This window comes from Astatotilapia calliptera, chromosome 20 (genome assembly GCF_900246225.1).
Source record: "Astatotilapia calliptera chromosome 20, fAstCal1.2, whole genome shotgun sequence".
NCBI lineage: Eukaryota > Metazoa > Chordata > Actinopteri > Cichliformes > Cichlidae > Astatotilapia > Astatotilapia calliptera.
Window position 1 is genome coordinate 18,257,683 of NC_039321.1, and position 25,451 is coordinate 18,283,133.

Consider the following 25,451-nt stretch of genomic DNA (forward strand, 5'->3'; position numbering starts at 1 on the left):
TTAATTGGTGTTTTGTTTGGGTTTCCACCGGCGTGGAATTACCAAAAATAGAAAGAGCATAGTCTAACATATGAAACAGGAAAAGACCGCCGTGTAATCCATTCATTTCAACAAATAATAATAATAATAATAATAATAATACATTTTATTTGAGGGCGCCTTTCAAAAACCCAAGGTCACCTTACAAAAGAACAACATTAATAAAAGAAGCAATAGTCATAAAATAAGTTAAAATTGCAAAGCAGAACTTGACAACAGGTAAAATCAGCACCAAAGCGAATAAGCCAGTTTGAACAGATGTGTTTTGAGCTGTGACTTAAATGCGGGAAGAGAGTCCATATTTCTTATGGCTGGAGGAAGAGAGTTCCAGAGCCGAGGAGCAGAGCGACTGAAGGCTCTGTTCCCCATAGTGGTAAGACGTGCGGACGGAACAGTAAGATGAATAGCAGATGAGGATCGGAGAGGGCGGGAAACACTGGTGATATGGAGCAGGTCACACAAATAGGAAGGAGCAGATTTATGGATATACTTGTACGTGAGAAGTACGATTTTAAAGTTTATCCTGGCTTCTATGGGCAACCAGTGAAGCTGCTGAAGAACTGGGGTAATATGAGCTCTTGACGGAGTTCGAGTTATGACACGAGCTGCAGAATTTTGAAGAAGTTGGAGTTTGTGAAGGGACCTTTTAGGGAGACCAAATAAGAGGGAATTGCAGTAATCAATGCGGGACGTAATAAGACTATGGACAAGGATGGCAGCAGCATGGGAAGGCAAGGCAAGGCAAGGCAAGGCAAATTTATTTGTATAGCACAATTCAACAACAAGGTGATTCAAAGTGCTTTACAGAGACATTAGAAACAAAAACAAATAAAAAGCATGATTTAAAATTGATTAAAACAAGCAAACAAACAAACTAACTAAACACACACATTTCACACCTGTTCGCGCGATCTGAACCCTTATCGTAAGGGGAGCTACCAGTCCTTCTGTGGACGAGCTACTTTCTATTTTAAATTCCCTGAATTTAAAATACTCTCTAGACCCAGTCTAGACCCAGTTGGGGAGCTACCCAGAGCTCTAATCCCACACCTGTTCGCGCGATCTGAGCCCTTATTGTAAGGGGAGCTACCAGTCCTTCTGTGGACAAGCTACTTTCTATTTTAAATTCCCTGAATTTAAGGGAAGTAAGGAAGGGGCGGAGTTGGTTAATATTACGTAAGTGGAAGTATGCAGACCGGGTTATGTAATTAATGTGGGACTGGAATGAGAGAGTATTATCAAGTATGACACCCAAACTCTTAACCTGAGGGAAGGGAAGGGTGGGGGAACGTTCAATGTTAATGGGAAAACTTGGGATTTGGTTAAGATAGAGGCTGTGCCAATGAGTAAAACTTCAGTTTTATTACTTAGTTTAAGAAAATTGGAGGAGAACCAGGATCTAATCTCGATAAGACAGTTTGAGAGGGAGGGAGGTGGGAGGGATGAATTGGGGTTAGAAGAAATGTAGAGCTGGGTGTCATCGGCATAACAGTGAAAATGTATATTATATTTTCGGAATATATGACCAAGATGGAGCATGTAAATAATGAATAAAAGGGGCCCTAATACTGAACCCTGGGGCACACCAGCAGAAACAGGATGGAGACTTGAAGAATGGAATTTAAATTGGATAAACTGAGTGCGGTCTGAGAGATAGGAGGTGAACTAGGCAAGGGGGGTATGACTAATGCCAATGGATGCTAACCGGTTCAGGAGAATATTGTGAGAAATGGTATCAAACACCGCACTAAGATCAAGAAGGATGAGGATGGATAGGAGACCAGAATCAGCCGCCATCAGAAGGTCATTAGTAATCCTTAACAAAGCTGTTTCTGTGAAATGATTGGGGCGTAAACCAGATTGAAATTGTTCATAGAGATTATGGTTATTGAGGTGTAAGTGAAGCTGAAAGGCAACAACTTTTTCAAGAATTTTTGAAATAAAGGGGAGATTTGATATAGGGCGAAGATTATCAAAGTTATTGGGGTCTGCACCAGGCTTTTTGAGAGTTGGAATAACAGAAGCCTTTTTCAGTGATTCAGGAACGATTCCAGTGTTCAGGGAGGAATGGATAATACTGGTTATGAGAGGAGCTAACGAGGGAAGACAGGCTTTAACTAACAGAGTGGGAAGAGGGTCAAGGTGACTGGTGGATGATTTAGATTTTATAATAAGATTAGATACATCAGATTACAAAGTAACTGTAATCTGAATACCACCTTTTTAAACAGTAACTGTAATGTAATAGAGTTACTCATATTTTGTATTTTAAATACGTAACGCCGGTACATGTATTCCATTACTCCCCAACACTGCAGATAGTTCATAATAATACCCCCAGAAATACATGTGCAACAGAATCGGTCACAAAAAAACCCACACCTGAGCTTCCTCCTTTTTGTCACTGCGGGCTCTTTAAAAATACAGACTGTACTTTTTAAAATGTCACTATTGTTTTTAAAACCCAGTTTGTCATTAATGGTCACAGTGGTGAGGGGACCAGAAAAACTATAGAGTACAACATTAATAACAAAACATGAGCAACCAGACTTTTAATGTAATGAAGCAAACTTAACACATTACAAATCCCCAGCAAATATTTGGCTTGAGACCTGGCTTGTAATTGGCTAAAAGAAGTGTATTTGTTACACAGAGATACTGTTAGTAAAGGAAAAACCAGTTATTATTAAAGACCGAGCATAAAATACTGAATTCTTCTTGAGTGTAAAATTTTCTGAAAATATCATTTTTGTGTGTCTGAAGTACCTGAATCAGTCAGCGACAGCACCAACATTAGAAAGTCCCTGGAAGTCTACAGTAGCACTGAGCTGGCTTATGTTGGCTTTTGTCCCATCACACTCGCACTCACAGTCAAGCAGCAGTATTATAGCAGAAGTGGGACATGTCCCAAGATAGCCTCTGTGTATGACAGACGTCAGCCAGATTTAGCAATCCAGAACCTGAGAGGAATTGGTATGAATAGAGATGCACTCACACCAGCACACACACTCCTCTACCATTGACAAGACTGACATTCAGTTCTCTTATTCCCTTGTTTGGATCCATTCACCTTCATCACCTGTTCACTATTGTTTAAATAGGTCAGGAGGCAGAAATGATCCAATTGGTTGCAAACACTAGAGAGTGCAGAATATTTAAAAGAGCAATAGTTAGCACGTTCATAATGGTTAAAAAACATTTTAAAATGTGTTCGGGTCGTTCTTGTATGTGACAAACCACTGGCTCTGGTTAACTAAGCTAGCTAACTGGCACACAGTAATCAGTAACTGATGGGTTAATTAATATTTGTGTTCCAGGTGTTGGAAACAGGAGAGATAATGAATTACTGCTCATCAATATGTAGCTCCATTTGTAGGGTTCAGAACATCATGGAAATGATTCATAACCTTTAAGAATGGAAAGGGCATGGTATTTAGATTGACCTGTACCGAAATGACAAAGTGTGAAGAAGGCATGTCATAAACATACTTCATCACTTATGAAACAAGTCAGAGGCAGTGATGGACATGCATAACTTCCAGTGGAACTGGGTTTCTGACATTTGATATGACAGCCAGAGAATTCAGAGGAATATAAAAAAAAAAAAAAAGCTCTGCTAGAACAGGGTCAGTCAAATAAAGGTTAAATTCATTCTTATATTAAGTCTTGTCACTGCGCTTTCTTTGTAAATACTGACAACACATATCAAAATCCTGCAATAATAAACCTAATAGGCACTAGGTTATTACTCACAAATCCCGAAACCCCAACATTCAGACGACCCCTTTGATCAAGTACTTGGCAACAGCAGGAAAGAAAAACTCCCTTTTAACAGAAAGAAAACTCTGGCAGAACCAGGCTCAGGGAGGGGCAGACCTCTGCTGGTACCTGTTGGGAGTGAGGAGAAAGAGAAGAGGATAAAGGAAAGAATAGAAAGATATAAGCTATATAAGCATTTTCTAAAAGGAAGGTTTGAAGCCTAATCTTAAAAGTAGAGTAGGTGTCTGTCTCCTGAATCCAAACGAGGAGCTAGTTCCACAGAATCGAGGCCTGAAAGCTGAAATCTCTGCTCTCAGACTGCAGGTTTACTTTTGGTTCTCAGAGTTTCTAAAAGTAGAATTGGAGGAAAAGTGCTGTATTAGAATATTGTGGTACTATAAGTTATTTAAGATGTGATGGGGACCGATTGGTTTGGATGTTGCGTCTGAGAAGAAAGAATTAAAATAAACTTCTGGATATTTTTTGTGCTTATTGTGCTCTGTCCTTTGAACCCAGTCCTCTGTAAAAGCCTCGTACCACAGAGAGACAACCATTCAAGCTTAATCATACTCCTTGCTGCCAATTTAGAATCTGTTGGCTCCATGTAACTCTGAATTCAAGTTGACTTTAGGCTCTGCAAGGTTTATTATAGGAATGCGATCCCCACTATATATATATGAGCTAAAGATTTATAGTTTCATGGTTCCCACACTGTGGCTCCGAGTACATCTGAAGTTTAAAAGCAAGAAAGAGAAATTCTATAACTTCTCTGTTTTCTTCAACATGCCATCCAGGATCAGCTGAGTCAGCTAGTTAAGAAGCTCATGTAGGTGGTTGTACACCTGCATAGGTTATTTCTCCCCTCTGACGGGAGCTATATTTGTTGCAGAAATTAATCTTTTGAAGTTCACACAAGGATGTATTTGCTATAAAACAATAGAGTCTTCTCTGAGCACAAGCTGTTTTTTTAAACATGCTAGCAATAAATAATATATTATATCTAGCTCCTGTTATATTATATTTTATAATTGACTACGTCACCTATTTAACAAAACGTCTTATCAAACTTTTACTGACCTACTTTGTCAGTCCCCTCCACTCTTCCTTCCTTCCCTCCCTACGTGGCTGTCACATCTTCACATCATTCTGCTCTTTGTAGCTGTGTTCTTGTATAATCGCATTTATTTAAAGATCTAAACCATCATGAGGCGGACTCTGTGAACTGCACGTGTTCTAAACCCAGTGAAGCTGCACGGTATGGCGTGGCGGCGAATGCTCAAAGGAGTGGAAACAGAAAGTAGGCTACTGGGTTAGTCTAGAATATCTGATTGTCTTTCGTAATTCCATAAAGAAGTTTAATCAGGTGCAGTTGTTTTTATAATGGGAATATGTCAGGCATAATTAGTAGGAATGTTTGCTTTGGTTTTGTATTTTTTGCACTGCTCTGTAATTGTTTATTCAGTATCTCATTACACAATGTGTGTGTTCCAGCACTGGGAGGTGTTTAAGGTGATCACAGAAGTTTTCATCCTGGTTCCAGCTCTGGTTGGACTCAAAGGAAACCTGGAGATGACCTTGGCTGCTCGCCTCTCTACCGCTGTAAGAAAGTCTAAGGGTTATGTTATAAATTATCTTATGTTATCTGTGGTATGAGCATAAATCGAATTGAACATTTAACCTCATAATCCCCTCATCCTCTAGCTCAGAGTAGCTCCTCAGAAATACAATGCCTCTATAACATCTACAGTGGCTTGCAAAAGTATTCGGCCCCCTTGAACTTTCCCACATTTTGTCACATTACAGCCAAAAACATGAATCAATTTTATTGGAATTCCAAGTGAAAGACCAACACAAAGTGGTGTACACGTGAGAAGTGGAATGAAAATCATACATGATTCCAAACATTTTTTACAAATAAATAACTGCAAAGCGGGGTGTGCGTAATTATTCAGCCCCCTGAGTCAATACTTTGTAGAACCACCTTTTGCTGAAATTACAGCTGCCAGTCTTTTAGGGTCTGTCTCTACCAGCTTTGCACATCTAGAGACTGAAATTCTTGCCCATTCTTCTTTGCAAAACAGCTCCAGCTCAGTCAGATTAGATGGACAGCGTTTATGAACAGCAGTTTTCAGATCTTGCCACAGATTCTCGATTGGATTTAGATCTGACTGGGCCGTTCTAACACATGGATATGTTTTGTTTTAAACCATTCCATTGTTGCCCTGGCTTTATGTTTAGGGTCGTTGTCCTGCTGGAAGGTGAACCTCTGCCCCAGTCTCAAGTCTTTTGCAGACTCCAAGAGGTTTTCTTCCAAGACTGCCCTGTATTTGGCTCCATCCATCTTCCCATCAACTCTGACCAGCTTCCCTGTCCCTGCTGAAGAGAAGCACCCCCAGAGCATGATGCACCATATTTGACAGTGGGGATGGTGTGTTCAGAGTGATGTGCAGTGTTAGTTTTCTGCCACACAGCGTTTTGCATTTTGGCCAAAAAGTTCCATTTTGGTCTCATCTGACCAGAGCACCTTCTTCCACATGTTTGCTGTGTCCCCCACATGACTTGTGGCAAACTGCAAACGGGACTTTTTATGGTTTGCTGTTAACAATGGCTTTCTTCTTGCCACTTCCATAAAGGCCAACTTTGTGCAGTGCACGACTAATAGTTGTCCTATGGACAGATTCCGCCAACTGAGCTGTAGATCTCTGCAGCTCGTCCAGAGTCACCATGGGCCTCTTGGCTGCATGTCTGATCAGCGCTCTCCTTGTTCGGCCTGTGAGTTTAGGTGGACGGCATTGTCTTGGTAGGTTCACAGTTGTGCCATACTCCTTCCATTTCTGAATGATGGCTTGAACAGTGCTCCGTGGGATGTTCAAGGCTTGGGAAATCTTGTAGCCTAAGCCTGCTTTAAATTTCTCAATAACTTTATCCCTGACCTGTCTGGTGTCGAGAATCTGTGGCAAGATCTGACAACTGCTGTTCACAAACGCTGTCCATCTAATCTGACTGAGCTGGAGCTGTTTTGCAAAGAAGAATGGGCAAGGATTTCAGTCTCTAGATGTGCAAAGCTGGTAGAGACAGACCCTAAAAGACTGGCAGCTGTAATTGCAGCAAAAGGTGGTTCTACAAAGTATTGACTCAGGGGGCTGAATAATTACGCACACCCCACTTTGCAGTTATTTATTTGTAAAAAATGTTCGGAATCATGTATGATTTTCATTCCACTTCTCACGTGTCCACCACTTTGTGTTGGCCTTTCACGTGGAATTCCAATAAAATTGATTCATGTTTGTGGCTGTAATGTGACAAAATGTGGAAAAGTTCAAAGAGGGCCGAATACTTTTGCAAGCCACTGTATATGATTCACCTCAGTATCATAATAAACGAGCATTTCTGAGATTTAGGTAGTGGTGTAAGCTTCAGAAGATGAGCAGAACATTTATTATCAAAATATGTTGTGAATGGTGCCTTTGGAACCATGTAGCTTCTCCCCTAAACTTCTGTGAGACTTCTGTGCCAACAAATGGTACTAATAAAGTGAAGCATAGAAATGTTAGTGCAGTGTGAATGCTGACAGTTGAGTGATTTGAGGTGAATTTTTATGATTGCTGAATCTTTGGTGAAAAAACTGTTGAATGAGCGGAAATACACATAATCATTCACCCGAAAGCCAAAGTGCAGAACTGCTGAAAGCTGTTCACACAGAAGAAGTTTCAAGGTTGGAAAGTAGCTGAATAGCTTTTAAATGTACATTAGAAAAAGAGGTTGAAAAAATCTGAATGGATATTGAAAGCTCATATTCTTTTAAATCCCTTGAAAAAAAAAGACTCATTTTAAATGTCTCAACTGAAGAACCGCAAATGAAAAACTAGAATATTTGAAGAATATCTGCTGTGTGTGTGTGTGTGTGCGTGTGGTAATGGTGTTGAATTGTGTTTAAAGAAAGATTCGGATCTCAGTACTGTGAATGCTTAATCAGCAGTCACACTAATGAGCTAGCCACAGGAGGAAGTAGATGCCAAATCCAAACAAAGAATCCTTATAACTTATAGATGTTTCCACCCAAAGTCCAGCGCCCTAAGGCTTTACGAACAACGATGAGAGAGAGAGTCAGAGCCATAATCCAGAACATGTTAGATGAGCTGCTACAAGAAAGCTTCAAGCAGCTAAAGACAGAAGTTGGTGAGGTAAAGGAGGAGGAACCATCATGAATGACCCTGCCTAGGATGCACCATGGCTAACATTAAAAAGTCCTATCAATGGCTAGAAAAGGCTATCTTAAAGGACAGCACAGAACAAGTCCCAAGGACCAGATCCATTGAGGCAGGAGTCACACACACAGCTGGACCCAAGTTCCAGATTGTGCAATGTGGACCCAGAGACATCCAACACACAATAGAAGGTTGTAGCCAATTGTAGTGTAGTGATTGGGACAGTGTACAGAAATAATTGTACCATAAATGAAATAAAAGTCCCCAACTCCTGATGGGAGACACCACCAAAGGTGGTTGAGAACAATATGAGTAAGGTCATGTTGGACTTTTGAGTTCTGGATGGACCAGCAGCTCCTGGCGAACGAGATGGATATAGTGATGCTTGACAAGCAGCAGAAGACGGCAGTTGTGATAAATGTGGCAATCCCAGCACACAGCAACAATAGAGGAGTAGAGGGGCTGAAGGAGTTACTGGGGCAGACGTAGAGGGTAAAGTCGAAAGTGGTCCCAGTGGTAATAGGAGCATTAGGAGCTGTAACCCCCCAAACTGGAAGAGTGCTTCCATCAGATTCTTTGCACAACTCAGAGGTTTCTGTCTAGAATAGTGCAGTCCTAGGAACAACGAGACACTGCACAGGACCCTCAAACTCCCAGGCCTCTGGTGGAGAGGCTTTAGAACTGGGGTGTCCAACTCCAGGCCTCAACAGCCGGTGTCCTGCAGGTTTTAGATGTGTCTTTGACCCAACACAGCTGATTTAAATGGCTAAATTACCTCCTCAACATGTCTTGAAGTTCACGAGAGGCCTGGTAATGAGGCCTGGCAGGGTTTAATAAGAATATTTTCTTCTTCCTGCTCCTTTTCACACATGGTTGTAGTGCTTTGTTGATAGAAAGTGTGGTTGGTTTGTTTGATCTGTTTTACCAAGTGTGAAATAAATAAATAAATGAAATGAAATAAAATGAAAACCTGCAGGACAGCGGCCCTTGAGGCCTGGAGTTGGACACCCTTGCTTTAGAAACACACACTTACCAATAGGGCTACGATGGATACATTGGATGATGATATTAAAACATCTACCTTTTCATATTATACTCTATCATTTATGTCATGCTGTTGCAAAACACACTGTTTACTGCAAGATATTTTTCATTGCCTATGAAATTATGCCGCAAATTGGTCTCTGCCAGTCACCAAAAACTACAAGCCTCTTCTGCCATCAACGCAAGTATCATGTGAAAGAGTATGGAGAGAGTTTATGAATAAGAAGCAAAAAGTTGTCAGGTGCTAACAATAAACCACAAACCCAAACGTTAGAACAGGCTGCCATGTATATATATATATATATATATATATATATATATATATATATATCTTAACAAAAAACTTTCTTCTTTCAGACCTGTGTTATTTGAGTGAGAGCCTTTGCCTCAACATATGAATCATGACTCCATGTTTGCAGGCTAACACAGGCCAAATGGATGACCCTGATAAACAATGGACCATGGTGTGCAGCAATCTGGCACTTATTCAGGTAAGGTATGCCGGGGAGAAATTTACACCCAAAATATGAAAAGAGTAAATAATGGGCTGGACTGTCACTGTTCAGAAGTTCAGGACTCCTGTCTTCAGTTTGCTCTCTGCATTGTGTTTAAGTACAAACTCACTCCACTTCAGTTTTTTAGGCTAAACGATTCCTGAAGCCATTTTTTGGAGAAAAATGTGCCAAAAAATATTCACTCATAAAAATTGCTGCTTCCAACATCTGTCCGTCAGTGTTCTGAATGTTAAATTCACTATCCTACTTTAGCCGGGGCCTGACGCTGCTGTGCTCTGTCCTGTTTCGGCAGGTCCAGGCCACAGTGGTAGGATTCCTCGCCGCAGTGGCAGCAATTTGTTTAGGGGCGATTTCCAGAGGAGGCATTGAACTGGAACAAGCAGCTGTCCTGTGCGCCAGCAGTATCACCACCGCCTTTGTAGCTGCTCTGTCTTTAGGTAAGTAAGCTGCGGGGATGTTCTTTATTTGGAAATTCGAATAACAGTCAGTTATTCTAGCATATAGTCACCCAAGCATACAGTTTCGTTTAGGGGTCAGGGGTCAAATCGGAAGCTGTAACTAGAAGAACCAGATGAAGCATTCACTCCAGAGTACCAGCTGTACTCACATTCTTCATGATGTTATGATAGTCAAACTAGACACATAAAAAAGGCACCATCAGTACCTCCTGACAGAGGAACTTTCTGATTGGATGTAAGATACATAGTTCTAAATAGCTCTATATAGCTTTATTATCACTTTGACCTTCAGATCAATCTGTTGAACTTGAGGTCAGAGGTCAAATGTGTCATGATATTTTAATCTTTATACAGGACTTTCTATATGTGGGCAATACACACCACACGTGTAATAATCATAGTTTCTATGCTATAAGGCTTTTTGCCAATTTTCAACCAATAAATAAAGTTGACTTTGAAGACCTCGGTGGATTTAATAGGTTGTTAACATGACCCCACTCCACACTCCCACAAGATTTTCTCAGAATTCACAAAAAACTTTTCAAGCTGTCATGTTGACAGACAGAACGACACACACCCATGCAGATGCTACCGTTTTTAAGGTCTTAATTTAAGCTGCTAGGTGTGAATGTGATTCGTTGTAACTATAACAAACAATACGTAACAGTTTGACAGTTATACAAGCTAATGTTATTATTCTGACAGTGTTTTAGGGTGGCTTCTCATTGTTGTGAAACAAATTTCAATCAAACAGCTTTCATCTGTGTGCCTGTCCTTATATTACCCGTCTCAGCATGCACTCCCCGAATAATCCATAGTTCATGCTCACCTTAAGTGTTCTGGTGTTAAGCAGGACTGATGCGTGAAGGAACAAAACTGTCCTTGTTTCATTTTCTGCTCTGCAGGGGAAACCTCGTCACTGTCTCTCTCTACACTGTCATTTCAGTTTCTCTGTAATTCGTTTTTTTACTCATACCCTTTTGTTTTTCTTTTCTCTTTCCAGGCCAGCTATCACTCTGTGAGACAGGTTGGCGTGTTGACAGTTGTCTTTGTTGATATAGAAAAACGAACAAATTCCAGCTAAAAGCTTCCGTCAGCATTCTGTTGTCTCACAAACATGATGAAAGAAGCTGAATTGGCTCTTTCTTTCTACAGTTGTGTTTTCCCCGTATGTTGATTGAAAGTGTAAGCGTCTCACGTCTTTTGTGTTTCTGTCCCTTCACACTCTGTTGTGCAGGCCTGGTGATGATTGGAGTCATCATCGGCTCGAGGAAAGTGGGAATCAACCCTGACAATGTGGCCACTCCCATTGCTGCGAGTCTGGGGGATTTGATCACCCTGTCCCTGCTGGCTGGGGTCAGCAGCGCGCTCTATGAGTATAAAGGTGAGGAAAAAGCCGAGATGTCAGTAGCAACTATATGATCTCAAGCTCACTGGGTTTCACTAAAGTTCCTGGCTTTTTTTTACTTTTAACTGTGCGTATTTTTCCTTATATTCACAAACCTATGGCTGGATTAAAAATTTCATTTTTCACACAGCTTAGAATTGACCTTTGGAGTATGTCCAGATCAGCATCCAGAATTTACAAAAAAATTAAATAATAATAATAAAATTAGTTTCTAATATTACAGATCACTAGCACTGCTATTGTTAATGTCTGTGTGTGTTTGTTTGGATGTGATGTCCTAGGTGTCGCCCTCTGGTGATCTGTGAAGTATTTGGTTTGTGGCTGTTCGCCTCCTTAGCTCTACCCACTTGTTCTCCTTCATGACCCAGCCTTTGTGCTTGATCTGTTTTGGTTGCATGTTTTCTTTTTTTTCTTTTTTTGTTAATAAATGACATCTCTCAGAAAGTAAATGGGTGTTGTGTTACAAGCCACGGCCTTAACACAGTTTATTGTTTGAGATAACGGTTGTGGCCCCGGAGCTGCGTAGCACGGTGCTTCAAACGAGGCAACACAGGCTTTTTAAATTCATCCCATTGGTGCTGCTACTAAAAATCTTAGATGAGGTGAAATCTTGGACAAGGTCAGAGGTCAGTTTTTCTGATAGTCTTGTGAGTGTAATAACTGAAGAAGGAAATCGCCTAGGTTTTCAAATTTATACCATAGATGCCCTCGGCTGGGAGGCTGAGGGGTAGCACTGGTGGCTGCCAGTGACAAGTGAAAAACAAGTGATACAGGGTATTTTGGTGCCCTTGAAATTTGGAAGGAAAGATTTAACTGACTTTTTTCTGCCAGAAGATGGCAGCAAAAGGCAGATTTTTCCACACACACTGTGAGAATGCACTGTGTATACACAACACACACTGTAGTGTGTGTGCACTGTGTATCAAAATGACACCCTGAGACATTTTGATACACAAAAAAAGGGTGATTATAGATGTGTTCCTCTGCATCTAGTTATTTGGCATATGTGATGTAAATGTACATATGTGTGAAAACCCCGGAGCAACCCTCCCAAGGGTTTAAAAGTTTTATTTAATCTATTCTAATCTAATAACTTCAATCTCAGCCAAACCGATTTACTCAGGAACAAATAAAAACACTGAAATAAGTCAAACAATAACATTTTTAGGTTATCTAAGTGAGTTATATATCATGTTTAACCTGAGTAGCGAAAGACCGCGGGGGTTTGAAAACGATGTGCTGGGAGTTCGCTGTTCTCGTCGGTTCAGATATTTAAAGTTTACACAGCTACATTCTCGCCTGAAAATATGCTAAAAGTTTATATTGTGACCCAGAAAGTTTTAAATATTACTCTTATTACTCTAAGTAGCTGCCGCCATTGTTGGAAACTGGAATTGGCTGGGCCGCGCTATGAATTCTGGGATATGGTTTTTCAATTCTGTTGTCCGGGTGGAAAATCAGGAGAAATTCGAGAGAGTGGTGGCTCAAGGAGATTTTCGGGAGGAGCATTGAAATTCGGGATTCTCCCGGAAAAATTGAGAGGGTTGTCATGTATGTGTACAGGGGGGATAAAATGCCAGTATCATTTACATCACAGACTTACTGTATATGTAGTATAAAACTGTAAAGCCTTTAATGTTGTGTTGAATAACATTTTTCATACCCATGCAGACATGCCCATAACTGACTGGATTTGTCTCCTTTTTTTCTTTCTTTCTTTGGAGACCTTCAGTATAATGTCTTTGTCTCTCTGTCTCTCTTTTTTTAGACATATGGTACCTGTCACCTATGGTGTGTCTGGTCTTTCTCTGTCTCATCCCGGTCTGGGTGTTGGTGGCCCGACAAAGCCCTCAGATCAGAGAGGTTCTCCGTTCAGGATGGCAGCCCGTAATAGTGGCCATGTCCATTAGCAGGTAGACACTCAAACACTTAATCTAGAATAATAATAAACAGCACTTTATATGTGAATAGATTTGTTTTTTGTGTGTTTATGGCTCTTGCACATATACAGGCCTATTAAAAAGTATTTTTTATGACGTATGAAGTCTACTCTTACTTCTCCTATAAGAATTAACAGGCTGCTGCTTAGCCCTATAAAGTGTGAGCAACTTTATAGAGATCTGGATCATTCATGTGTCAAAGTGGAAAGACATTAACAATCATCTGAGAGGAGCTATTGTTGCTGCCCATCAATCTGGGAAATACTATAAGGTCATTTCCACAGCAATTTGATGTCCATCACTTAACTGCCAATCTTCCCAGAAGTGGAGTGAAGAAGCTGCAAGACCTCAACAAGCAACACATCTTGTCCTGATCTAAAGAAACAGCTGAGCAACAAAATCAATGACATATATCCAGTGGCAGTCTGGAAAGGGTTACAAAGCCATTTCTAAGACTTTGGGACTTTGACAGAATGAAGGTGACTGTGAGAGCCATTGTCCACAAATGGAGGACACTTGGACCAGTGGTGAACTTTCACAGGAGTGGCTGACCTACCAAAGCTAGTGCAATAGACCAACGTCTCATCACGGAGATCACAAAATAACCCGGAACAATATCTAAAGAACCGCTGGTCTTAGTTTAGGTCAGAATTCATGACTCAACAATAAAAAAGACGCTTGACAAAAAGTTCCAGGGAGAAAACCACTGCTGACAAGCATGAGCACAAAGGCTCATCTCACATTTGCCATAAACCATCTTGATGATCGCTGAGACTTTTGGAAAAATATACGTTTTGGAAAGTTTGAGTCCCGTTACGATTGGCATAAAACTAACAAAGCATTTAATTAAAAAGAACGGTATACCAAGTGTAGTGTGACGGTCTGGGATTGCTTTGCTGCTTCAGGATTCGGATGACTGAAGCAGCAAAGCAATCCCATGATGGAACCATGAATTCTGCTCTCTACCAGAAAATCCCGAAGAAGAATGTCTGGCCATCAGTTTGTGCCCTGAAGCTCAAGGGCACTCAAATTATACAGCAGGACAATGATCTAAATCACACCAGCAACTCCACTTCGGAATGGCTTAAAAGGACAAAATGAAGGTTTTGGAGTGGTCTAGTGACACAAATCCTAAAAGCAAAAGAAGAGAGAGCCAAAATTCCTCCACAACGATGGGAACGAGTCACTGCCAGTTATCACAAATGCTTCCTTGTAGTTCTCACCGCCAATGGTGGCACAGCTGCTTATTAGAATTAGTGGCTGTTACTTTTGTCTGTAGGGCAGGTAGGTTTGGAGAGCTTTTCATTTAAAAACAGCATCTGTGTTGACTGGGGTTACGTTGGTCTAATAACATTGGTTTGATGATGTGAACTCTGTAAGTGTGACAAATATGGACCAAAACTAAGAAATCATGCATCACGCTGTATGTACAGCATATGAGTACATAGGTTGTATTGCTGTGTTGTGATTGCCTTTGTGTTTGTGCTGTCCAGCTTTGGAGGCCTTATACTGGACAAGACAGTGAGTGATCCCAACTTCGAGGGTATGGCTATCTTCACTCCTGTCATTAATGGTAAGCAGGTCTCTAAAATGAAACGGTGCCACATGTAATTACTTGAACATGTCTGTACAAATGCCTGTGCGGTAGTTGATGACAGTGAGTTTCTGTGTGTCAGCCAGCTCAAAGTTGTAGGAAGTTGAGATCTGTGTCACATGGGTATAGTAATAAAATTTGAAAAAGTGCTGCAGTTAAATCAAATGAGCTTAAAATTTAATGTCAAACTCTCATTTGATTTAGAAATAGTGATAGCTGCTCATGTTCGGGTTTGTTGTGCATGAGCACCACAGTAAGCACAGATTTAACAGCACAGTCCACCTCTCGGGGCACGGCTGAAATATTTCATTTTACCAGGATTTGAGTGCATCTAAAATCCCCATCCAAATACTTTGACTTGATCAAAGGATTTTTCTTTATTGATTTCCTTCCAAGAAAACTGTAAACGCTACTATTTTGTGTGTTTAACAGCTCTGACGTCTGACATTAAAAAGCTGTAAACACGGAAGAAAAATATAAATGTGGTCGGTGGATGACCCATCCAGACTGACTGGATATCAGTGTTCAGTGTTTTTCTACATAATCCTATTTAATTTGAAAACTGAAGCCATATTTCTCATAATATTAAAATCTTGTCTAAACACAGGAAGCAGGACAAGAACTTTGCTGAAGTAAAATTTTGAATTTGGCAACAATTTTGTTTATATTCACCGCCAAAGCACTAAGAACATATTATGTAATACCAATTGGGGGCATTCAGAACAGTCTAAATTACCATGCATGATGACCTCTCCTCAAGTACTTGAGCCTTTTTTTTCCAAGTGGATGTTAATTGCCATTGTGAAATGAACTGAAACCAGCTGCTAGCGGGAAACCAGTCTAAAATCATATGTGATGCTTCGGAAAATGTTCAGCCCTAATGTTAAAGTACACATGATTTGAAGTTAATGGGCTAAAACCTGAAGAACTGCCAAAATGTCCTGTAAATGAAGCCTTAAAACCACTGGAACATTTGAGAAGAACCAACTTTTTCCTTATGCACCAGAGCCGTGATGTAAGGGCATCAAACTGCTTTCGTGCATCTTTTGGAAACTCAATTTCTATGTTTTATTTTGCTTAATCAGAGTTCTTCTTTTACCAAAATATAATCACTTGTACCTAAAATGCAATATTTTGTGATTTAAAAATGGAAAAGAGTGAAGAATAAATCTAGTTTCTCACCTATTTGACCAACTATTGAAAGCGAAGCAGCCAAACAGGGATATGGTTCTAAATTATAGACTGCAGATAAAAGATGGACCTAGCCAGCATGACATCAACTACTGGTTTGTGGACGACTGTTTTAAAGTTTGAAGTTTGGTTTCTTGACTCTAGTTTTTTTTTTATATTTGGAAAAGGGCTTAGCATGTAGGGCTGTGCAATATGAACAAAATCTCATATCCCAATATAAGACATCTATCGTCCGATAACGATATAAATCACAAAAATGTAACATTTTCTGTAAATTCTGTGAATCTCGGGCAGCTCGACTTGCGGGAAGTGTTTCCAGCTGCGCGTCATGTAGCTGGAATCGAGTGTTTTAACAGATGCATGAAACTATACAATTTTAGACATAAGTTGTAACAGCCGCCGTTTTCTTTGTGAGTATTTATTACACGGCGTGCTGCGGGGAAAAGCCTGTTCTAACGTTTGAGTCTAAGGTTTATTTTTTAGCACCTGGCGGCTCTTTTTTACTTCTCATCCGTAAATAATCTGCTCTTTCAGTTTATTTTGAAAAGTCTCAACAGGATCTTGAGCTTTATTGTGAAAGGTTTACGTGAAACATAAACAAGCAGACACGCGATGGTGTTACCGTCGTTGTTGCTAACCACAACGCATAAAAACAGGCGCTTGTCTGTCCGTAGTGTGGTTATATTAAAAGAGAAAAAGAGAACTTTAAGAAATTAATATAGCCACTACAGTGACCATCAAAACAATGAAAAAATATTACCGTAAACAGTTTATTTTCCGACACCACGAAACAAACGATAGCGTAAAATGAAACGATAGACGTTTTTATATCGTCACCCGATATATATCGTTATATCGAACAGCCCTACTAGCATGCTAGGTCATCAGCTAACCATTTGGGAAGACCTAGCAGGCACTTGGTACCGTATAACTGCCTACAGTATAAATATTGTTTGTTTTATTTTGTTTTTTTATACCTAGCTATAAACATATTATTTCTGCTTTAAAATCAACCATTTTAACATCAGTGTTGGAGCTTGCCATAACTGGACAGGAACTACAGTTTCTTCATTCCCATATTGTTTGACTTAATACTATTATCTTACAATAAAATAAAATAAATGCTCTTTTGATGGGACTATTAGCTTCTACTTAGGTCGTTTACTTTTGAGGATGCTGACTTTATCTACATCACCTTTGCTGTTGTGTCAAATAAGAAGAGAATAAGAAGAACCAACTGTCAGAGTAGCTACAATCACAAACAAAACAGCCACAGACAAAATTTGAAAAGGTCGAGCGTTGCAACAGCAGCTAAGTAGACTTGGCAAACTATTTGTGGTTGATTCGATTGTGCCATTATAATGATGCAAATACATGAGTAATAAGATGCAGCAAGTCAAGCTACTCTTTTAGAGGCAAGCATAAAAAACAAACAAAAATTTAAAAATGAAGCTAAAAACTGCAGTTCATCTAGTGGCCACTTGGTGTTGGTTCCCAAAGCCAATCGGTTCCCATAGTACCCATGTGTCCAACTTACCAGCATTAAAAAGCATCCCAAAAATCATTAGAAAATCTCCTCAGGTCAATAAAAAAACAGGATTTACAGTACAGGAATGTCCAGCTTCTGAAATGTATGTTTCTTTAAGATGTTAATACTTGGTTGGGAGCTCCATCACCACAAATTACTGCATAAATGTAGCGTGGCACGGAGGCAGTCAGCATGTGGAACTGCTGAGGTGTTATTTTGACAGCAGCCTTCAGCTCTGCCTGCGTGTTTTTCATCTTCCTCTTCACAATACCTTCAAGATTCTTTTAGAGTTTAGGTGAGGTGAGTTGGCAGGACAGTATTAACATGGTCAGTGAACCATTTGGTAGCAGTTTTAACACTGTTCATCCTCTCCTGGAGGATGTGAATGATCGTCATCCGGGTAACCATTAAATCAGAAGTTTGCCAAATGATTGCGGCTGTATGTGCTAAACAAGGGTGAGAGATGTAAGGTGTTTATGCTGTTTGAATAGTAATTTATTGACATACTTAAATCTGAGATACTGGATTCCTGCTTTTCATGAGCTATTAAAAGAAAAAGGTGAAATATTTCTGTTTATGTGCACTGAATCTGTAAAATATACATTTTTTGAGACGCAGTAGTACAGTGTGTACCATAAACCTGTCAAATAAACATAAGGACGAGCAGAGAGATCGTCACACTGTGCTTATAGAGACCTGATCGTCATCTTTAATGTGTGTCAAACTTATGCCTTAATGAAAACTGCATCATGACATAGAGAAGAGGAAGCAAAAAAGAAGCAGCCCTAAGGCCGAGTGGTTTGGCTGTGAGGTGATGCGTGCAGAGAGCCGATGAGTATAGGAGAGAAGTCAATGTAAACCACTAATGATGCACAGCCAGTGTGCTGGCACAGCTCATAGGGCCTTGAATAACCACAGATCCTCCCTGTCACTGTTTCTCATTTTGATTCTGCCCATCCTCTGGCTGTTTCATAATTCGTACGCTCTTTGCGCCACGCTTATAATTTCTAAATTTCCCATCTGGTTTAAATTTCCTATTCTGGCTTGCAAAATATAACCAGCATTATGTTTTCCTCACAAAACACCCCTCTCCCTATCCTAATGGCAACTGTGCCTCTCTTTTTTTTTTTGTTTGGTTTTGTTTTTTGTGGGGCTAAGTACTTGGAAGGGTGCTTGACATAACCGAGTTGTCACAGATATCACTGTCAACACCAGATGAAAATGGACTGTGAAAAGCAGCGGGATCTGCAAAAGCTGTCCTTGATTGTGTCGAAATGCGACTTTGAAGAGGCGAACAAATTCGTTTCACCCAGCATCTTATCTTCCAGTTTGATTGTGTAACCCACCTGGAGCACATTAGAAATCAGAAAATGGCTCATCAAACAGTTCATGCTCAACCAGTATTGACACAATATTTATGCCAGAATTTGTCCCATTCTGATTTTTACCGACAGTTTTATTTGTGTGGCGTTCCACGTGCATGTGCGACTAGTCTCCACACTTTGCAGTGCTCTTTTGTACTCATCTCTCTTATGTTTCAGTTACTGTGACTCGAGTGGTCAGGCTTTAGCGTTGCTCTGGCTCGCGTCTCTCTGCAGACCCTGTCCGGATCACAGCTGTGCCAAGAGTGTGTCATTATTTGGCCTAATTTGTGTGCCGGCAGCAATAAATGAGATTAAGCGTCACTAAAGCTGTGTTTACTGTTCTTTGTGGGAGAGAACTTTGGTAACCACCCTGTAGTTTCTCTTGCTTTGTTTACGTCATCTTTGACTCAGCTCGTTCATCCTCTTGCCTTCTCTTCCCATGCATAGGAGTGGGTGGCAACTTGGTAGCCATCCAGGCCAGCAGGATCTCTACCTATCTGCACTTTTGGAGCATCCCAGGGGTGCTACCCTACAAGATGAGGCAGCACTGGCCCAATCCCTGCATCACCTTCTTCTCCTCAGGTAATGCTGCCATGCGGTGGAAGCTCTCTAAACCAGAAATTTAAACGATTTAAGGAAACTGACTTTAAATGTCCTAACAGGCATTGGTAAAAAACAAATTCTACTAATGAGGGGCTGGAATCAAGCATTCTAGACACAGAATCAGCCCACCCCAACCTGCCTGAACCCCAGGAAGAGCCAGCCTCTTCACGAAATCCAAACCCAAGAGCTACAGCCCCAGGGCCACCCAACAGGCCCCGCCACACCATAGTTTTAAACTCACTGTCTCACCACCATCATCGTCATTTTCAGCCAGAGACAAACGGCCAGCTCGTGTGAATGTGGGGCTTGATCTATTAGCTGACTGCAAATAAGACTTCCAATAATGCTGATGTCAATCAGAGTCTGCAGAATGTGTAAAAAGTCAGCTGTTGATGTCAGATTAACTATAAGTGGTGACAATATTGACAATGTGGAGCTTGTAAAATAACTCATATTATGTTACATCATACAATCACAGTAAAGTTTAGACTAGAAGTTGGAGTCAAAAGATTGGTGATACAGATCAGTGGTTGATAACAAAAGGCACTATTTTCTTACATTTTCTGTCTCCCAGGGGTCAACTCAAAGTCAGCACGGGTGCTGTTGATGCTCGTTATACCCGGTCACCTGGTCTTCCTTTACGCCATCTCTCTGCTACAAGGAGAGGAGGCACCTATCACCATAGCCTTCACTGTCTGCTACCTGTGTGCTGCTCTGATACAGGTACACTGATTCAGCCCCATGCCACATACACTGTAAGAAATCATTTGGGTTTTCCTGTTGATGGTAGCCAAGACTGAGCGGTTTCTCATGAACTCGTTGGCTCTCAGCTGACCCTCAAGTTTCCAATGACAGTCTGACAGAGACTGTGAAAACCAGTCATCAGAAGGTACATTATAGACTTAGACTTTGTACAGTCTGATCAAAATGGCCGCAACCACCTGTTACCAAAGTGTGAAATGACCTGTACCAGGTGTGTGTTTGAGCAGCTCACTGGGATAAAGAGTTGCTCCAGGATAGAGCAGAAAGTCCAGCGCAATCCCCAGCATAACATCATCTATCTTGTGTTTGGAAAGTCTGTGTTACTGAACAGAATTCTGTGTTTTGTCCTTTGATACCAAGTCAATAATAGTTTGGCACTCTCGGTAATCTCCTGGAGGTTCCAGATGTCAGATTTCCTAACAGCCCAAGCCCAGAAAAGTTGATTCCATTTCTAGGAAGCTTCATAGGACACTGCCACGGATCACAGATTTTTCAGCTGATAATCAAATACTTAATACAATCAATATAGACCATGTAACCATTTAACCATCACTTTTAGATATACATTCTAATCATCTGCTCCAACTATTCATCCACTAGGTTTAATTTTTTCCTCTCCAACAGCTGTTTGTTCTTTCTTTCTTTTTTATAAACAACTGTTAGAAAGCTGTTTACTTTTAGTTGTTTTAAACCACTTATCTTATTTATTTAAAGTCAGCTCTACTTCTACCACTTTAGGCATTAGTCACACCGGCCTAGAGACCGGTTGAAAACCCCGTCGCTCCCTCAGGTCAGTTTCAGGGGAAAATGCACGTTCTCCCACTGACTGGTGCGTGATCACCTGAGGTTGCTGGTTCAAATCTGTCTCAGAGAGTGTGGTGCACCAAATGTCCTGTTGCTTACTTTGGTCACTAGCACATTGCTGCGGTCGCCCAGTGTGCATGCTTGTAAATGCCGCACATGTTTAGATGCCAGACAGTTGGTAACTAATCACAGAATGATACTGAAACTTAAAGTGTGCCACAAACTGGAAACAGAGAGCATTCACTATCAAAGTTAGAGCTGCGTCTTACAGTTTCTTCTGAATGCTTAAACCCTAACTGTGATTCCTGTAGCACAATCTCTAAAACTATTCAGACTTATAGCAAAACCACTCACTGAGTTTGCAAAACTAAAAGCACAAAAACTGCTTTGCACTCAGTTTGCAATTTTGTAACACACACTTTGCAAAACTGTAGGCACAATTCACTGCACAACACTCAATTACCAAATTTCCAACACACTCCTAGCAAAAGTATACACATGTATGGCTATCATTAACACTAATTTGCCAACTGTCTGGCACACTTTCACATGTGAAAACTTTTTTAGATAATTCGTTCACTTTGCAATCAGCCTAAGCACTATAATACAGGTAAGCTGTGTGTGCGGAGTACAATGGAGGGAGCAGAAAGAGTGAGAAGTAGAGGAGGCCGAGGAAGAGGACGTGGAGGTGAAGAAGTAGGATGAAGAGGACGACAAGGACAAGGAGGAGCAAGAGGAAGACGAGGAGGGGGGAGAGGAAGATGAGGAGGGGGGAGAGGAAGGGTAGGAAGAGTAAGAAATAGAATTGCTGATGACATCAGAGCTACAATAGTGGACCATGTAATCAACCGTGGAATGACCCTGAGGGTAGCTGGCCAACAGGTCCAGCCTAACTTGAGCCGCTACACTGTAGCAAGCACCATAAGGACATCTTGAAATGAGAATCGGTTAGTACAGTCACTTCGCACAAAGATTTGTAGCACTGCCATATGCCAATGAGAAACACACCAATACCACTGATGTAAAAATACTGAAATTGTTACTTTACAGAATTGCTAGATGACCAGATGCTGGGGACAGAGGAAGCATGTTCACTGCAGACCAAGTAACCCATATAGTCATTATGGCGATTGCAAATAATCCTATACTTGGAAATAAACACTTGTGTTTGTTTTGATGTGTGTGAATAAACACCAGTACTTGAAGTTTGGATCCCTCTATGCTTATGGATCTATGACAGAAGTATGAGCTCAAACTGACATAGCCTACCTTGTGCACAGAGAAAGCAAAAGCCAGATGTGTTTTGTATTCATACCATCAGTGTGCAGTTGGCACATTGTGTGCTTAGTAGATGATGGCTTGTGTGTACTGTTTGATACGGAAACACCATTTTTACGAAGGTGTGAAGGGTTAATCTAGCTGTGTTTGCTTTTGCAAGAGAACTACAATGTTTTGATTATTGGGTGACAGGTTTTCTTATTTGTGTGAAGAGTTTTGCAAAATTAGCCAATAGTTACAAAAAATGTGCTTACGCAATCAGAAAAAACTGTAAGCTGCATCTGAACTAGAAGCAAAGCGCCAAACAGAGACCACAGATGGAGAATGACATTGGGCAACTAAAAGGAACTACGCATGACATAAGCGTTAGTGATGGGAAGTGATCAGGACCTGGGATACACTTTTCACAAGTTCCAGGGAAGCACTGATTGGCATATAACTTGATAGTAAATGGTTTAGAGGACCACCTAGGCAACTGGATCACTAACTGATTATTCAGTTACTTTCTGTTCCAGCAGTTGATGATGTGCAGTTAAAAATCTCATTTAATTACCTCAAACCATTTTTTTTTTGTCCAACAGCTTGAGCTAACATTTAATACTTGAACCATTGTTTATTCTCTTAATCTTAATAATGTTACAGTTACTATTTAAATCATTTGCTTTACTATTCGCTGACATTTCCTCATTTCAACCATTGTTTTAGGGACAGATTTAACCATACTTTAACTATTAGCCATTTTTACAACTTTCCCTTAACCTTTAGAAAAGTCTAAGAAAAGCCTCTGGACTTCTTTAAATTCTTCAAGAAGCTTTTCTTTCCAAGCTCCTTAGACTGACCTGGATGACTGAGAACCTTCACAGACAACCTTTAGAAAACTATTCAAATTCCCCATCATTTTATTTTCAGTTGCTAAATATTACTATACTGTTACAACAGGTCTTTCAGTTTCGACAGTTGGGCCATTACATTCACCAACTTCATTCCTTTAGCCATACTTTCAACCGCCCATCTTTTCCTTTTAGCTGTTTAAATCATGTATATCATTAGATTATTTGTCCATTACTGGCAGCTAATAGTTAGAAAAGAAGCTAACTTTACAAGTACTCATTTTGACACTCACAGCCCAGTTGTCTTCTCTCTTCAGGTGGCTATCCTCCTTTATGTTGCTGACCTAATTGTCCGTTTGATGTGGAGACGGAGTCTGGACCCTGACAACTTCTCCATCCCGTACCTGACTGCCCTGGGAGACCTGCTCGGCACTGGTTTCCTGGCTCTCTGTTTCCGCTGCGTGTCAGTGGTTCAAAGCCTGGGTCTATAAACTGATTTTTTTTTCCATTAAGAACTGAACTCTTAGCCTGCCACCATCGTATTGAACCCGATTTTTGTTACATTAACAAAAATGCTTTTGATTGGACAATAAAGCATTTTTGGATCTTTCCCACTGCGCCTGAGAAATCCGTATTTGTCACAATTCAAACCTTTACACTGATGGGAGGTACAGCACTGGTGACATCCACCCATTTACATCCATTCATCTGGATAGGTTATTCTGCTTGGACACATCCACTTTAAGCCTAGCAACCAATCAATTTTTTTTTTTTTTTGCCTAGCCAAAATGATGTCCTTCATTTTGAATTAATGTTGACTATGATTCCTCTGTTTCTTGGTCCTTATGTGGTTACCCTGCGTGGAATATGTAGCAACTTATCATAGTGGCATGACAGCAAGGTTTTGTTTTGTCTTTTTAAATCTAAGGGATAGAACAGACTTAAAGCAGCCCGTCTTTGGGTGCACTGCACTATGCATTGACTTTGGAGGATGGAGAAGATGATATATGTCACCGTATAAATGACATATGTCATACACTAACTCAGCAGTCCCCAACCCCCGGGCCACCGACTGGAATCGTTCGGTACGGGCCACGTGAGTTGAGGCTCAGGTGTGAAATGTATCGTTAACTCAGTGTCCCTGGGTCTTTTCCCATGTTTTAATTGTGAGACTTATTTTCAAAGAAATATTTATGCGTTACCATAGTGACCAGAGAGCATTAAGGGGCAGAGAAGAGGATGTTACTCTCAATGTTGTTGGCCCATTTCAGAAGGATGCTGCTAATAAAGTTACACAATTACACAGTGAATTCGCGTTTATTATTATACTTACAAAATACCACGGTTTTTGTCTTGGTCATATTATTTTATTTTGTTGTATTTATCCGCGACACCTTAAAGGCCGATCCGTGAAAACCTTGTCTGACACTAAACGGGTCCGTGGCACCAAAAAGGTTGGGGACTGCTGCACTAACTGGAATATAAAATAATGGGGAATGTTCTCATGATAATCTATCATCTTATCTATCTATCATAATCCACAGAATGTACTTTATAAGGATTCTAACAATCAAAATAGACACCAGTCTTTGTGCAGATTTATAATGTTGAGATACTGAGACAGATGGACGGACAGAAATAATAACTGTTAAATGTTTGACATCTGTAAATCTTTTTTTTCTCTTGTCCACGATGCACAGCGCTCTCCTGAATATCTAATGTTCAGATTATGTAGAGCTTCTTGTTGGACATTCACTAGATAAATGTACAGTATCATTAGCGTGCACATTAGGTCAATAAGCTAATGATTACGAGAAAGGAGATTGTTGTTCAGATTTCACATCATACTAGAAATTGTTAAAAATGTGTTTCTAAACACTGAAGTGTGAAAATGTGTGTGCACCTCTCACCTTGTGCGTCACGATCTCAATGTTCAGAAAGCATTCTGCAATATTTTGATAGTTGTGAACTTTGTGCTGCCACTTGATGATTTTAAAAAAACCAGACAGCTGCCTCTGGAATTCTCTCACTACTTGATATTACATCCCTTTAATGGAGGGTCAACAAAGCCTTACTATTCATAGTGATTTTTTTCAGAACCAGAAGACCTCATCATTACAGCAGTG

The 25,451-nt window shown here is 40.5% G+C and overlaps 1 protein-coding gene across 5 annotated transcripts in view; it reads left to right on the forward strand.

Moving 5' to 3' along the window:
- The window catches only part of LOC113013215 (solute carrier family 41 member 3), a 35,798-nt gene extending 11,859 nt beyond the window's left edge, over positions 1–23,939 (forward strand). For all 5 annotated transcript variants that reach the window (XM_026153937.1, XM_026153938.1, XM_026153935.1 and 2 more), the window contains 9 exons: positions 5,290–5,397; positions 9,470–9,541; positions 9,858–10,002; positions 11,261–11,407; positions 13,200–13,344; positions 14,865–14,944; positions 19,496–19,630; positions 20,226–20,374; positions 23,643–23,939. In XM_026153937.1, coding sequence (XP_026009722.1) covers positions 5,290–5,397; positions 9,470–9,541; positions 9,858–10,002; positions 11,261–11,407; positions 13,200–13,344; positions 14,865–14,944; positions 19,496–19,630; positions 20,226–20,374; positions 23,643–23,816 — 1,155 coding nt within the window. In that variant the 3' untranslated portion in view covers positions 23,817–23,939. The remainder of the gene's footprint in view (positions 1–5,289; positions 5,398–9,469; positions 9,542–9,857; positions 10,003–11,260; positions 11,408–13,199; positions 13,345–14,864; positions 14,945–19,495; positions 19,631–20,225; positions 20,375–23,642) is intronic.
- The last annotated feature ends 1,512 nt before the right edge of the window (positions 23,940–25,451 follow it).